Source organism: Pristiophorus japonicus, chromosome 15, assembly GCF_044704955.1.
Source record: "Pristiophorus japonicus isolate sPriJap1 chromosome 15, sPriJap1.hap1, whole genome shotgun sequence".
Lineage (NCBI taxonomy): Eukaryota > Metazoa > Chordata > Chondrichthyes > Pristiophoridae > Pristiophorus > Pristiophorus japonicus.
The window spans coordinates 134,088,637-134,104,495 of NC_091991.1; the positions used below are offsets into that span (position 1 = coordinate 134,088,637).

The 15,859-nt window shown below is 44.6% G+C and overlaps 1 protein-coding gene and 1 pseudogene across 3 annotated transcripts in view; one reads left to right on the top strand and one right to left on the bottom strand.

Moving 5' to 3' along the window:
- The window catches only part of LOC139281048 (myosin-11-like), a 163,674-nt gene that overhangs the window by 76,819 nt on the left and 70,996 nt on the right, over positions 1-15,859 (top strand). For 2 of the 3 annotated variants that reach the window (XM_070900939.1, XM_070900941.1), the window contains exons 5-6: positions 2,047-2,149; positions 15,620-15,640. In XM_070900939.1, the coding sequence (XP_070757040.1) occupies positions 2,047-2,149; positions 15,620-15,640 (124 nt within the window). The remainder of the gene's footprint in view (positions 1-2,046; positions 2,150-15,619; positions 15,641-15,859) is intronic. The other variant, XM_070900940.1, reaches the window with a different exon arrangement.
- Positions 9,697-9,899, bottom strand: LOC139225987 (U2 spliceosomal RNA; annotated as a pseudogene).

Below are 15,859 nucleotides of genomic sequence, written 5' to 3' on the forward strand. Positions count from 1 at the left end.
AAGGTGGATGAATTAACTGCAGATAGCAGTGAATGGATATGATTTAATTGGCATCATGGTCCCCCTGGAGCCATGTCTCCAAGTTAGCCTGATGTCAGTAGTGGGAACATGTTAGAATCAATCATTAAGGATGTAATAGCAGTGCATTTGGAAAGCAGTGACAGGATCGGTCCAAGTCAGCATGGATTTATGAAAGGGAAATCATGCTTGATGAATCTTCTGGCATTTTTTGAGGATGTAACTAGTAGAGTGGACAAGGGAGAACCAGTGGATGTGGTGTATTTGGACATTCAAAAGGCTTTTGACAAGGTCCCACACAAGAGATTGGTGTGCAAAATCAAAGCGCATGGTATTGGGGGTAATGTACTACGTGGATAGAGAACTGCTTCTTGTTTGCCAACCAGAGTCGGGATAAACTGATCCTTTTCAGAATGGCAGGTAGCGACTTGTGGGGTGCCGCAGGGCTCAGTGCTGAGACCCCAGCTCTTGGCAATATACATTAACGATTTAGATGAAGGAATTGTGTAATATATCCAAGTTTGCGGATGACACTAAACTGGGTGGCGATGTGAGCTGTGAGGAGGACGCTAAGGCTGCAGGGTGACTTACAGGTTAGGTGAGTGGGCAAATGCATGGCAGATGCAGTATAATGTGGATAAATGTGAGATTATCTACTTTGGGAGCAAAAACACACAGGCAGAATATTATCTGGATGGTGGCAGATTAGGAAAAGGGGAGGTGCAACGAGACCTGGGTGTCATGGTTCATCAGTCACAAAGTTGGCATGCAGGTACAGCAGGCGGTGAAGGCAAATGGTATGTTGGCCTTCATAGCTAGGGGATTTGAGTATAGGAGCAGGGAGGTCTTACTGCAGATGTACAGGGCCTTGGCCTTGGTGAGGCCTCACCTGGGATATTGTGTTCAGTTTTGGTCTCCTAATCTGAGGAAGGACATCCTTGCTATTGAGTGCAGCGAAGGTTCACCAGACTGATTCCAGGGATAGCTGGACTGTCATGAGTAGAGACTGGATCAATTGGGCCTTTATTCACGAGTTTAGAAGGAATGAGGGGATCTCATAGAAACATATAAGATTCTGACTGGACAGGTTGGATGTGGGAAGAATGTTCCTGATGATGTGGGGGTCCAGAACCAGGGGACACAGTCTTGGGATAAGGGGTAGGCCATTTAGGACTGAGATGAGGAGAAACTTCTTCACTCAGTTGTTAACCTGTGGAATTCCCTACCGCAGAGTTTTGTTGATACCAGTTCATTGGATATATTCAAGAGGGAGTTAGATATGGCCCTTACGGCTAAGGGGTATAGAGAAAGCAGGAAAAGGATAATGAGGGAATGATCAGCCATGATATTGAATGGTGGTGCAGGCTCGAAGGGCTGAATGGCCTACTCCATGTATTTTCTATGTTTACATATGTTCCCAGAGTCCCACCCTGAGCCATGACTTGCCCAATGGTGTGAGTGGGAGATTGGCAGCAGGAGGCTGGAGACTCATGGGAATGATCTCTGGATGTCAGTGGAGGGATTTGGGGAGGGGTTTCCAGCTGCAATTGGGAAGAGGTGGAGCCTGGGACATGGGAGGCCCCAAAGCTTCCTTGAGACCTGGGGTGAGGTGGGATGGGAAGCTCTCCTGGACCAAAAAAAAAAACTTACCTTGGCCTCCCAGTTGGCACCTCCCACTGTGGTTTGGATATCGGGTTCCACAAAGTGTGGGCCTCCCCTGACTCATTTTAAAATCACGTCGCAGCACCAACGGCGTCATCGGGTCGTGACCTTTGAATTTAAAGTCGCCCTCTGCCTGCCTGTAGTGGGAGCCTCGGCTGACTTGAAAGTTGGCAAAGGTGAAATGGCAGAGGGACCTCTGTCGACTTGGCCTAATCTTTATCCCTCCCACGCACCGTTCTTGCTGGGCGAGGGCTGTTAAAATCAAGGCTGCTGGTTTTGTATTCAGAGTCAAACTTTACAATCAAACTATGACATTAAAATGAACAAACTTTAAAAGTTGCAATAATGCCTGGGTTTCCTGCACAGGGGTGAATCTGGAGCTGGGAAAACAGAAAACACAAAGAAAGTAATTCAATACCTGGCTGTGGTTGCTTCCTCCCACAAGAGCAAGAAAGATGCTAACGCTATCGTAAGTCAAGTCCTTTTTTTATATTTTATAATTGTGTGCTAACATTTGGTATTAAGGTCTTCTGCTGTTGTCCTGGGAAGTCTTCAGGGCAATATTGCATCCAAACACTACCTGGCAAAATTAGAAAGCATTCATGATATACACTGGCCATAGATCTTCCAGTTAATGTAATGACTCACTATCATTAAATGTTGTACAAAATGAGATACAGCACATGGACAGCTGTTAGAAAATCACAGAACTGAAGTAAACCTACTGGGACAGATTTTACGGAGGAAATAACGGTGAGGCTAACAGTGCTCGCCATGATTGATGTGGAAATTGAACAGGAACTTCCAGCAATCGCACATGTGCATTTAAACATGGAAATCAGGAAGTTGCTGTCCAAGATGCCCTGCTCCTCCACAAGCTGTGTGATAATGGTATGTCGTCATTCAAATACATTGAACAGTGTGAAGTTCCTGTACTAACCTCCATAGATACGGAATAAACGTGCCAGAAAAAGTTAGGGTTTGTCCATTCCAGTGCAAGTACCATTTTAATAGTGTGACCAGTCTTAATTACTGCCAAACCACCTCTCTGGCAGTGAAAATTAACTTTTTTTTTTATAAGTGTGGAATCTTTTTTTCAGATTAATTATTGGGGATTTTTTTATGTTCTGTCCTCATCCAATCTTTCTTTCCTTCTCTATTTTGCTTTCTGTACCTGATTTGACATTGAATTCAATATTTTAACTGGCTTCCTGGTTCAGACTCTGCGCTGCTTGTTAATGATGCTTCAATTTTATTGGTTAAGGAGCTACATGGTTGCTTGTCCTGTTCACAGAGCCCCTGTAGAGGGCTCTGTGCTGTTTGGATAGTTGGCTGACACGAGCTTGCAATGCAAAAGACCATATGGGCATGTGCAAGTCTAATGAACAGCTGGTGCCATTTGTTTGCTGCTGACCACAAAATCTGGTCCAAAATTAAAATAGCATTTTTTTAAAAAAAAAGCTACCATTGCTGATGTTTTAATTCATTAAAAAAAAAATTGTGCTCATTGGGATGACTGACATTAATGCTGGGGAATGGAACCCTTCCCATTTTCAGGCACCTGGTGTTTGGATCAAGAACTTCCAGATGTGATATAACACAGCCTGATGCAGAGTTAAGCTCCCTCTTTTCTGGCCAACAATAACCATTGACCATGTCATGGCCGTAATCCTATTGTGAGAATAATTCTAACTGATTCAAATTTGCTTTGACATCATCTGAACCTCTTGGATTGTTGTCTTGTTACTCTCAGTAACACTTGTGGCACACTGAGGAACAGTTTGGAGTGAGGCCAGAGCTGTGGGCAAATCAAAAAAAAAACTGTCTCTAGGGTGACAAAAGCAAAGTGGGTGACAAAATTAGATGTCATCAGAATGCAGGTAGATGATTGGTGGAGGGGTCGGGACCCAGGAGCAAGAGCAGGAGAAGCAGAGGTCAGGACTGGCGAGGGTCAGCATTCGAGATGGGTGAGGCCGGAAGCAGAGTGGAGAAAACTGGTGAGGCACAGAGAAGTGGAGTGGTCAGAGTCCAGAGGTGGAGCAGTGTCGGGAAGATGCAGCATGGCACAATGTGATGCTCACATTGTGTACTATGAATTCCATGTAGAGGGGTCCTATGGAAAGGAAGGACAGTAGGAGAATGTGTGTGTGTTGGCACATGCGGCGAAGCTTGGATTCCCTTGCCACAGGACCAAGACCTTGCTCCATTTGAGCCCGTGTGGTGGCTGATGTGTAATGTCCACCCCACGTTAAAAGAATTCATGCAGAGGCATATTCCACCATTTAAAATGAGTTCATCAGTCATCTGAGTACTCATTTTTAGTGTGGAAGCAAGTCATCCTCAACCCCAAGGGACTGCCTGTGATGATGACTCCTAGTAATCTATTACTCTTTCTGGATTTAAATGTAACATTCCATAATAAATCTTAATTTCCATCATATTTTAGCCCCACTGTACAGAACCAACACAGCATGCCATGGAAAAGTGCACTTCAGGGCTGTTTTTTTTTCTCCTTTCCTCCTCCTGATCTTGGCCATGTCAGTGCAATGATGGGGGGAGCATCTACACAGGAGGAGAATTATCCTTGGTCTACACACTCCTCCCCCCCACCCAGTTCCTGGGGATAGGTGCTCACAGTATTATTGGCAGTGACTTGGGACAGGCAACCCATAATTATCTTTTGCTAATAAAATGAGATCATGTACATAGAAATCCTCGAGTACAAAATGTATTCCACAAAATTATTTCTGAACTTCAAAACCAACTGGATCCAATCCTTGATAGAGCCCACGGGACACTCCGATCTAAAGCGTTCAGGACATTTGTGGTTCAAGTCCACAACTTTCAACAAAAGAAACTGACTCTGAATTTCCTTGGGATTTCGAAGGTGGGAGCTTCGTATAACAAACTGGAGAAAGGCAGGGACCCAATTCATCAGATAATAATGAACACCTGCCTGCGAGGAATATAAACCAGCGGCGTGAATATCCCTGTGCAGACAACATCCTACTCAGCCCTCCAATCCCCAATTCCCTCATCGCATCTATCGGACTACAAGGTTAACTAGTCCAAGACAAAAGCCAGGACAACCCATTGAAAGTACAATGCCTGAACAATAAAAAGGCTTTAAGTACCCAGGCATATTACTAAATCTCCCAGCTCTTTACAGGAAAAACATGGTCCTCACTTTTCCAGCATGTATACCATCTGCCCATCTTGCTGCTGGAGAATTAATGCACATCTTATGGAGAACATGATCCCACTGGTGTACATATTGGAGATATTGCCTGTTTATATCTTGGCACGACTGTTCTGGGATCGCAGTAAGCACATTGCCAGCTGAGATAACTAACTTCCGAATAGAGAAGTTACTACTACAGGGCAGCTCAACCCCAGGGCATCATTGCCTAGAATAACCCTGCCCCCACTGCCCCAAACCCTACTCCCCTCCAAAAAGAAAGAAAAGACTTCTGGCTTGACATGGAGGGAACTACCACTGTTAGGCCCACGACACACTCTCTCCTTCACAAGCTCTAGAAAAGACCTCCAGGGCACCCAGAAACATCGAATAGTATTCCTGATTCTGGAAATCTGGAGGGAAACCTGCACCACGTTAAAGGTGCTAATGGACCTGTCGGCCCTCTCTCCATGATGGCACAGCAGCTTCAAGACAAAGCATGTGAAGGGCATCATTGGGTTGGACGGTACTCCCCCAGGTCTAAAGCATGTCCTCCGAGCAACTTATTGACAAATTTCACACAACCCAACATGATGCCTTTCAGGTCCACCACCTCATACAGGACCTCTGCTCTGTAAAAACCAAATACAAATGAACTACACTTGAGTGGGCCTCCAATACTGAAACACCCCTCCGGGTACATCGCAGCCCTCAATTCAATACCATTGCCTTTGCACCAGATGGCATGGGAAAACCTGCATGGCTCCTGTGGCTGTGATCCAGGCCAGACACCTTTTCAGCAGAAGACTGGATGGAAGCCCTAAGACTGACCATCTTGCAATAGAATGAGAGCAGATCAACTCAGTATTCTCCATCATAGATGCCTCAACCTATACAAGCTTAGAAAATTGAATCCACAACTGCAGTATGCTGACTGAATTCTTGCACACATTCATGCCTTGCCCTCACTCATCAGCCCTTCTGGGCAGAGGCTCTGGAAACCATTGAATCTGACTGGCATGGGCATCACCTCAGATGCAAGCCCTTGCATACTTGGCCTGCTGCTGACAGTGTAAGGAACCCTTGCCACTTGATGCTTCGCACAGATCTTGCTCCTGGCACCAAGAGGATGCAATCAACACAACAAACAAATTGTGGGCCATTTGCCAGTCAGTCTCTATACACTGCAAGGGAGATGGAAAATACCAGGAACTATGGGCACTTTAACCTGCCATAAGCACAATAACTCCAAGCCCTGCTGAGGACACAGTTCCAGGAACTGATTCAACTTTGGCAGGGTCTTTCTGCAGAACACTGCAGTTGTATCACAGCTGGGGAAAGCAGCTTCCAGGAGTAAGGTTTGTTAACCAGCACTCATGAGGCTGAAGACCATCACCAAGCACCCTATTATGTAGAACCACATAACTATACATGATCCCTGTTGAATGTATCTGCAAGCATTGTGAAACCTGTTATAACATGTACTCAGTATTAAACCATGTTCTGAGTGTGTATGCAATAAATACAATTTTAAAAAAAAGTTTAAATGGCTTGTGATTTTTTTTCATGCACCAAGATATTTTCAGAGTTCATAAAGCTCCTCAGATTTGGAGAGAGAATTTCAAGACTTCTGTTTAAAAATACATTTCATGAAAATACACACCTAATTGGCACATTTGTGGTCTAAAGCAAAGGCCACAGGATCACTGGAAAATTTGAGCTATTCCATTTTTAACACGTCCTGCACAAGACCCACACCGTGGGTAAGTGACATCAGAGGCAGCACATGGAACTGAGCTCAGTTATTTGAATTGCAGTAAAACCCATGTGATCTCAAAGGGAAATGGTTTCACTGCAAAAATAGTGCTGTTATTTATACCAATATTTTTAAAGACCCTATTTGCAAAACATTTGTATTAGAAGCACTTTGTGTATCATTTTGCAAAAAGTCAACGTTTCATGTTTTGTCGATCATGCATTAAAAGATTTTGCGACCGAAATTGCCCTGCTCCATAAATTCTATTATCACCTAAGAGGGCAGCTCGCGCTGCCGGCAATTCAATGTTTTTTTTTTTTGTCAGCTGACTGTCAGCTCTCTTGGGTGCCTGGCCTCTGGCCCGGCCAAAACCCTCCTTGGTGTCCCTGTGCCATGAACATGGCTGTAAAGTTCGCAGCGGCCCTCCCCTTTAACTGAAGGGGAGGGATGGTGCTGATGACTGGTCGGGCCGGCCAACCCGCTGCAAGGGCACTTCCGCCCCTCAGCCGCCACAATTTCCGCCCCAATCCAAAATAAAATTCAAAGTGCCGAATATTGACAGGATCTCCGCCTCATGGGTTGGGCGGTGAAAAAATTATTAAAACAGAAGGTGGCCCCTTGAACTCCAGGTGGGTTTTGGGCGGGGAAACACTTTGTTTCAGTAATGAGGTCTGGGCTAATTTAATTCCCGGGCTTCATTTAAATCTCGCTGGCTGACCACCTTGCCTGTTCCGGCCATAAGTGGTGAAAAGTCACGATTTGCCAACACTGTAGGTGACGAGATTGGATTTTGGGGTCATCTCTGATTGGGGTGGGGGTTTCCAAGGCAAGGGAAACATAAACTAACTTACCTGTTCAGGCCTCATCTGACCCCGGCTCCTCTTGCTGTTGTCTTCACCTCAAAGGAAGCCAGTGACTTCTCCTCCAATCGGATCGACCATTAAAATTGCAGTCGCGTTTTGATTTCATCAAGACTCGACATCCATATGTAAAGAAGGACCCTTTTGGCTTTGGGTGGGTGTCCTTGTCGCTTGCTAACTAAAGCAGGATAAAATTCAAATGGTTGGATGCTGGTGCCTCTGACAGAAAAATAACCTGGGCAATTTTAAATGCCCACCTGTCTGGTTTCAGTCTGGCAGGGTTAAAACTGTCCTGATGTGTCTGGATCCTGGTTTAGAACTTTTAACTTGTGGAATTCATCCTGGGCAGCAAGAATCCCTCATTAGTGATAAAAGCATACACAATAAATCCACATTGCTCTACAGTACTGTAAGATTTCTAAATCTGACATTAAATTGACAGCAAGACCGATTCTTAAAATAATTTGGAATAGTTTACTAAACACATACATGTACATCTATTAGCAGTCGTCGGCTATCCTACATATCTACTTGGTTACAACAGATACAAATATGCAATAAAAAAGGTGTACTTTACTTCGCTCTGGCAAAGCACACGGCCTGCTTTTGCCGTGTGATTAAGAGGGAAGAGGAGACCCAGTAATATTTGGCTTGACTTATTATACCCCTTCAGGCCATTGTTTCTCAACCTCAGGATTGGATCTTGGTTCCAGGGCTGTTCCTGATTGGCTTCTCATGTGTCTGAAGGGCTGGTGCCATTCCTTGATTAGGTTAATGGCTTTCCAATTAACACCTTTTCTAATTTGAATTTCAAAGCCATAGAGACATTAACTTGGGGAAGTTCTATATCTATATATTGACTCCTCGGGGTTCACATCATAAACATTGCGAGGGTTCTGATAGCTCTGCTGTTTGTGAGGTGGATGACCACTGTATAATGGGTTTTAAACTTCGAGAGAGATAAGTAGATGGCCTGACCTCGTAAGGTGTATGCCACACATGGGGGATTCATTCTAGTACAATAACATCTCCAGCGGAGATCCACCCCTCCCCATATCTTCAGTGCACCATCTCTTCTCGAAGCACATTGATGTTCGTAAGTCATGCTTCAGCTCCTGCTTCTCCATCTTACCTCCAGCTTTGGTTGTGGCTAATGTTGTCCTGGCAATCGTAAGGATCCGTATCATGGTCTGTGGGAAACTAGATCAGTGCATGCGGGAGGATTGTGTTGCAGGCACAGTAGGCATCATGCCACATATTGTTTGATTGTTTCCCTCATGGAAAGCCACCAAGCTGTGGCTGCTACCTTTTTATAGAAGGTTACCAGGGCCAAATAGTGCCCTGCTGTGGGGTGAGTGTGAAAGAGGGAGAGCAGTTCTTGACCCACCTCTGCTGGAACACACACCACCGGGCAGGCCTTCGGCTTTCTTTTGAACATCAGCAGCTACTTATCGGAGTCTGGGGCAGTGGCTAGTATGGTATTGGGAGCCCAGGCTGTTGGTTGAGGAAGGGGTCTGCCTTCCTCGTGCCACGCGCTTACAACAGCATAGGATCAGTATTGCTGCTGCAGGGATTTTAAATCTAGGTGATCTGTTGGGGAGACTTTGCTAACAGCATTGCAGGGCTTGCATACTATATCCTCCCTCTCTCTCTCTCTCTCTCTCTCTCTCTCTCTCTCTCTCTCTCTCTCTCTCTCTCTCTCGCTCCCCATCAATCTGTGTCCTTGTCTGCTCTGGAATTTCCCTCACTCTGTGGACCCCCTTTTCTATGAGCTGCTACCTTTCCTATGAAGCAGGGCTGGGATTGCTGTTTAAAGTATGATCAGAGCAGGCGTGCCCATGGACCAGGGCCTTACCATCTATCATATGATCATTTTTGTGGTATAGGGGCACTCCTATCTGACCAAATATTCACTGGTCTGAGGTTTCCTTCGGTGGTTCGAAGTGCAGCGATTTCTGCATATTGTGAAGACTGTCTATTGCATCTTTGCTGGATGGTTCTTTCTGGCAATATCACAGCATACCCAGTGTGAGGGGATCCCTGAATGTGATATGAGGACCCATTGCTGTAGATATCTGGGGCACCCTGTATGGGATCTGATATTTTTTTTTTGAAATTCGTAGCCAATCGTTCCAATTCTTTGTCAAATCACAAACGCCAGAGGTCACCTTGGGCCCATTCAAGGATCACTCTGCGCCAATGCTCTTAGCCAAAAGGCCTAGAGCCACTGCACCGTTCCTGGAAGTACTGCAATACCAGGTTCGTGCCATGGAGGTGGATGGGTCAAGCCACCCCACCCACCTCCTATTTCCAAAAAAGCAAGCATATACCTTCCTGATCCAGGGAGAACCACCTTGGGGTTATGGTGGTTACTCCCCTGTCAGGTCAGTTACGCATGATCTTAGCCAAAAGGCCGAGAAGCTATGGGATCTGATATGTCCTTACTATACAGTATAAATGCACATGAGGCCCATACTAGAGAGAAGGTCACTGTGACCAGTAATCTTTATTCACCAGCACTGAAGTGATGGTGGATGGAGCTTCCCCTTTATACTCCAGATTAGGAGTGTCTCAAGTTCACCACCTTGTGTTCAATGTTCTCAGTGTACAACTTAGGTCAGTTTATATATGGGTTACAATGACAGTTAAATACATGACAGGCTCTTTCTGCACACAATGGGTCTCCAAGTTAATCAGGGGTAACAGACATTCATGTGGGTTCCCCTCAGATCACAAATTGTGGTGGGTTTAGAAATGGTATCAATGTCTTTGCTGAGGTGCTGCGAGGAAACTAGCAAATCTCCAGGTTTCATCAGTAGTTTGAGGGGTGTGTCCGCTGTGCAGGATTGTAGTCTGTAACCCAGTAATCAAAGTAAAGTGATGTACTGACTAGGAGACGGCCAGTAGCTGCCGCTTGTATGCGGTCAAGTCTTTTCTGCCCCCTGCAGGATTCGAGGTGCATATGCAATGGGCTGTAGTCAATCAGCTCTTGTTTGGCACAGAACTGCAGTGAGGCTTTGTTCTGTAGCCTTGACCTCCAAATGGAAGGGTTGTGTGGGATCGGGAGAGATCAGACATGCGGCCTGTATCACTGCAGTTTTTAATTTAGCCATGGACTGGTTGTGAGCATCAGTCCATGCTGGGCATATATCATCACCCTGCAGTTTTATCATACAGGGGCTTTGTGCACTCTGCAAAGCCTGGGATAACGTTCCTTTGGTACCCCACCAAACCCAAGAATGATTGTAGGGATGTTTTGGAAGTTCATAATGACAGTCGCTGTATTATATCCACCTGAGTCTGAGGACGATCCCTCTGGAGAAATGGACACTCCTAGAAAGGTGACCTGTTCTTTAACCAATTGAGCCTTGAGGTCTGCTACCAGACTTTGTCCTGCCTGAGCCAACAATGTCAAAAGTTCGTGCGAAAGGGACAGATGCTCCTCCATGCTGTCGGTTGCCAGCAGTAGGTCGCCTACATACTGCAGCAAGCAGGTAGGGTGGGAAAAGTCTTTTAAAATTGCAGCCATTCTTTTGTGAATGATCGGGGCATTGTGAAATCCCTGAGGCAGGCATGTCCAGGTGTCGCTCTGGTCCTCAAATGTGAATGCGAATTTGTATTGGTCTTCCCTTTTTTAACAGGGATACACCAGAATCTATTGATTTCGAGGGTTGAGAAGTACTTGGAACCAGCAGGAATTTGAGATAATATGGTGGGAGTTTCTGTTGCTACCGGTGAGCAGGCTGGTGTTACAGAATTTAACTTTCTGTAATCAATAGTCAGTTGCCAGCTGCTATCAGGCTTTTTAACTGGCCATGTGGGTGAATTGGTCATGCAAGTGCTTGTCCTAACACCCTGCTCGACTAGGGATTTTCTAGTGCCTCTGATGTATAAGGGTGACTCTCCCTTGGGAGGTGGGTACTGTTTAGTGAATGGGGGGGGGGGCTGTCCCTCAATAGATTCTTTCCCCTACCATTTTTTCAGTCATGCTTGCATGTGGCACGCACCGCTAGGTGTTACTGAATTAGTTTTGCCACAGCTTCATTTTCGCGCTCCAGAAGGTCATACTCGATGGCTTTTTAATAGCAAAAACCGAGTGAGTATCTGAAATTTCTATCACTCCTTCCTTTGTATCTCAATCCATCCAAACACCGTCCTGATTGTAATGTATCACTGCGCCATACTGATCCAACACATCAGTCCCTACAATTCCCCTTCTGTCGGGGGTGGTCATCAGCATCAGCACTGGGACCTTACATGTGAGGTCTCCCAACTGAAATTCAGTGGCCTTCCCTGTGTACACTGGTTATATCACCAGTAAACACTAAGGGCCATACAACCCTTGCCTGCTGCTTCATGGCACTCAGGGTATGGGGTGTGGATAGTAATGGCTGAGCCCGTATCAATAAGCATAATCTGCTGCTGGCCCCCTTGTCCGACAACAAGGACGACTGGTCTCCCGCTACCATCACATCAGAACCCCACCTCTGACCAATCTTTGGGGACTGAACCCTGTCATAGGGCCAATCCCTGAAGAGGTGTCTCATGGATGTGCATCAGCAATTGCATGCACCAGTAAATGATTTTACATCTCTTCATCCTCATCACACACTCTCTGGCAATTTGGGTTAGTAAGAGGGTTATCAACTGGTCCAATTGTTTTTCTGTCCCAGAGGGTTTGGAGTTGTTCTTTGGGAGGTCTGGTGCCCCTCTGGGTTTGCTGCAGTCTTTTGCTAGGTGGACTATCTTGCAATTAAAGCACTGTCTCTTAACGCCTAGATCCTGCCACTGTTGATATATCCATTGATTGGTGGGCCTCATGGCTATGCCCAGGGTGGTTTTAACTAAAAAGTGGAGTTGGGTCAGGAACATCGATTTTAAATTGTTCCTGATTCTTTCCTGCTGCAGCATTTGCAGGTGCCTGATTCTGGGTACGTTCATGTCATATAAGCGATTACTGAAGGCTCTAGGGGTCTCTTCTGGGTGCTGCTTCGTCTGATTAAGCAAAGCCAATAAGTTCAAGTTTTGGATCCCTGAATGGTTTAGGATCTTGGTCATGAGTGCATCGGCCGCTGTGCCAGGCTGGAGGACTGCATCTGGCAGATAATCTTTTAGGGAAGTGGAACAGGCCAAGAGGAAGACTCATTCAGTCTCTTCTATTGGGATGACTTCTTCTGAAATTTGCCGCTCTCCTGTTGACTCCCAGTGGGTTGTCCCCATCATTAATGGGGCCCCAACTTGTGGCTATGGGCCATGAGTCGGTGTGGTTACTGGTGATGTGACCATGCACATTGTCAAAGAAGTGGTTACTATTGCTATGGTTGGCCCTAGTGTCTCCAAGGTATCCCACCTTTTGGGGATTATACTGACTGCCTTCCTCTTCCCAATCTGTCTCCCCCTTGTCCCCTTCTGCTTTCTGTTATGGCTCCGTGTTACTGTGGATACCAGGGCCTGCTGCTTCTCTAACTTACTTTTTAGGCTTGCTATTTCTAGTTGGTACTGGGAATGGTCTGCCTCCCTATGTGGCTTCTTAATTACTTCTCAATGCACCCCGAGCATCATCTTCCTCTTGCCAGAGCCCCAAGTTTTCCAATTTATTTTTTTAACTCTAATTTGTTTTCATTCGCTCCAATGATGGCTGCTGTGGCATTTAACTTTGAAAGGCTTTGTTGCTGTAGCAACGAAGCTGCCTTTTCGGCCCCTCTTTCTAATTGCCTAATATTTAATCTATCAATTTCTTCTCAAATGCTGTTATTTCTTTCTCCCTTTTTAACTGCTGACTAAGCTGAAGGCTTTCTTCCTTTTTGTTATATTTTGAATCTCCTTCGTTTAGTCAAACCTCTTGTGATTCTTTTAAATCTTGTATCTCTTTTGCCCTTTGGTATTTTAAATCTTGTATCACTTCCCTTAAATTTTGAATCTCTTTTGCATCCTGCCTCATTAATTCCTCATCTCTCTGAACACAGTAATGTGCAATGTATGCCAAGAGATCATTTACCCATTTTGGCCTTGGCTCTCGATATATTTTCTCCTGGATAAATGACGAGTTCCCCAAAGGACGCATGTTGGCCCTTTACGGAAGTATAGTGACTGTAACTCTTGTATGTCCTTTTATTGATACCTTTTCGTATACTTTCTCCTCATAGACCACCTGTATCTTTTGCTGGTTTTCTGTTCATGACCAATTTCTTCATCCTGTGTCTTTTGAATTTAACTACTCGTGGACCCCCACTTAAACAGTTCCAACTATTGAGATGACTGCTCGTTAAAAGTTTATAGTTCAAACTTCGCAACAGATTATAATCGCAACTCTATTTCCAATTGTTCAAAAGAATGATCAAAAGCTGTCTCTCCAAATCTCAGACGAGCCCCCAATTTTGTAAGATGTCTAAATCTCTGGCATTAAATTGACAGCAAGACCGATTATTTAATCAATTATTCCAAATTGTTTTAAAACACACACACGCACATCTATCAGCAATTGTCAGTGATCCTATGGATCTACTTAGTTACAGTGATACAATAAAAAAAGGTATACTTTACTTCCCTCTGGCAAATCACACGGCCTGCTTCTTTGTCTGTAGAGGAAAGTCCTGCTTTTGCTGTGTACTTATGAAAAGAGGGAAGAGACCCGACAATCTTTGGCCTGACTTATTTCTCAATTGTTTCTTGAAGCCTCAGGATTGGGTCTTGCTTCCAGGGCCGTTTCTGATTGGCTTCTCATACATGTTTGTCTGGAGGGCTGGTGCCATTCCTTGATTAGGTTAATGGCTTGCCAATTAACATTTCCAGTTTGGTGAGTTTCAAAGCCATGCTGACATGAACTTGGGGAAGTCATCCATTTTGTTTCTTTCAATACTGCAGCCATTTATTTATATATATGTATGCATGTACTTTTTTATTCTTGCAGTACCAAGTCATCACAGTTCCTTACTCTGGTTGCGCTCACATTAAATGTATCACGTGACAGTAAATTCTAACAGCCTTCTTATAATCTATGGTAATTTGGTGTTCTGGCACCAGTTACGCCATCAACCTAGCAGTGTAAGAGAATTGGACTATTTACTGGATATCTCAACATAAAGCTGCCTCCTGTACAACTGTGCTGAGATAGTATACCACCCAAGGAAAAGTAAGTGATCGAAGGGTTTCCATTGATTTTATGGAGAAATGTTAATTGTTTCAGTTCAACAATTTCCAGAACGCATCAGAAGGTTGCACTCCCAAAGCTGTCCTGGGAATACCAGTTTTCAAAGTGTTACATTTATTTGTATGAAATGCAGTTTTTTAATATAATTTTAATCCAAATATATTTAAACATATTATATATTGTCTGTTCCTTTTCTTGTTTCCATGCCATGTGCTGTAGTAATAAGAATTAGGAGCAGTAGGCCATACAGCTACTCGAGCCTGCTCTGCCATTCAGTAAGATCATGGTTGATCTTGGATCTCGACTCCCCTTTCCCGCCCGATCGCGACATCCCTTGATTGCTCAAGTCCAAAAATCTTTTTCTCAGCTTTGAATATACTCTGAGCATCCACAGCTCTTTGGGGCAGAGAACGCTGATGATTCACAACACTGAAGATATTCCTCCTCTTAATCTTAAAAGGCCGACCCCTTATCCTGAGACTATAACCACTAGTTCTAGACTCCAGCCAGGGAAAACAACCTCTTATTGTCTGTCCTGTCAATCTCCCTCAGAATCTTATAGGTTTCAATGAGAGCACTTCTCATTCTTCTTAACTCCAGAGAGTCTAGGATCCAATCTACTCTATCTCTCCTCAGACAATCCCCTCATCCCAGGATGAGCTGTTAGGACCAGTTGTGCCCACCTCTTTGAGCAATGGTAAAGATCTAAGCAAGGTCAAGGCAGGCCAGGGTTCTTGCCCATCCAGTGTTCCCTCCCTCCCTCCCTGCTGAAAGTGCTTGGTCTTCGTATGGTTCTTCCCTCGATGGCATGGCTGAGATTGCTAACTCGGTCTGGAGACCCTACCTTTTTTTTTTAGAAATTCCTCACATTAAATGAACATCTGGAATTGTAGATTTATCATGGACATTAGAAAGAGCCTAATTTGTGTATATGAAATTACCTGACGTTTATTACCTTACTGACATTTGTTTTATACTATATTATCCAACTACAGCAAGATCCTGCTTTTGCATACGTGAGTAATTGAGAATGTTCGATATGTGTTTATAGCACAAAGCACATATCTGCACGTTATTGTTGCACAGAATCTTGATGAGGTAAAAGAAGGTGTCACTCACTCCACAGAAACAGAAATACAACAATAGCGCAAAGGGTTGCATGCTTTATAAAGTTCATTTAACGTGGTCTTTGTCATTTAGTAGGCAACATTTTGCCACTTCCCTGAAACTCAATT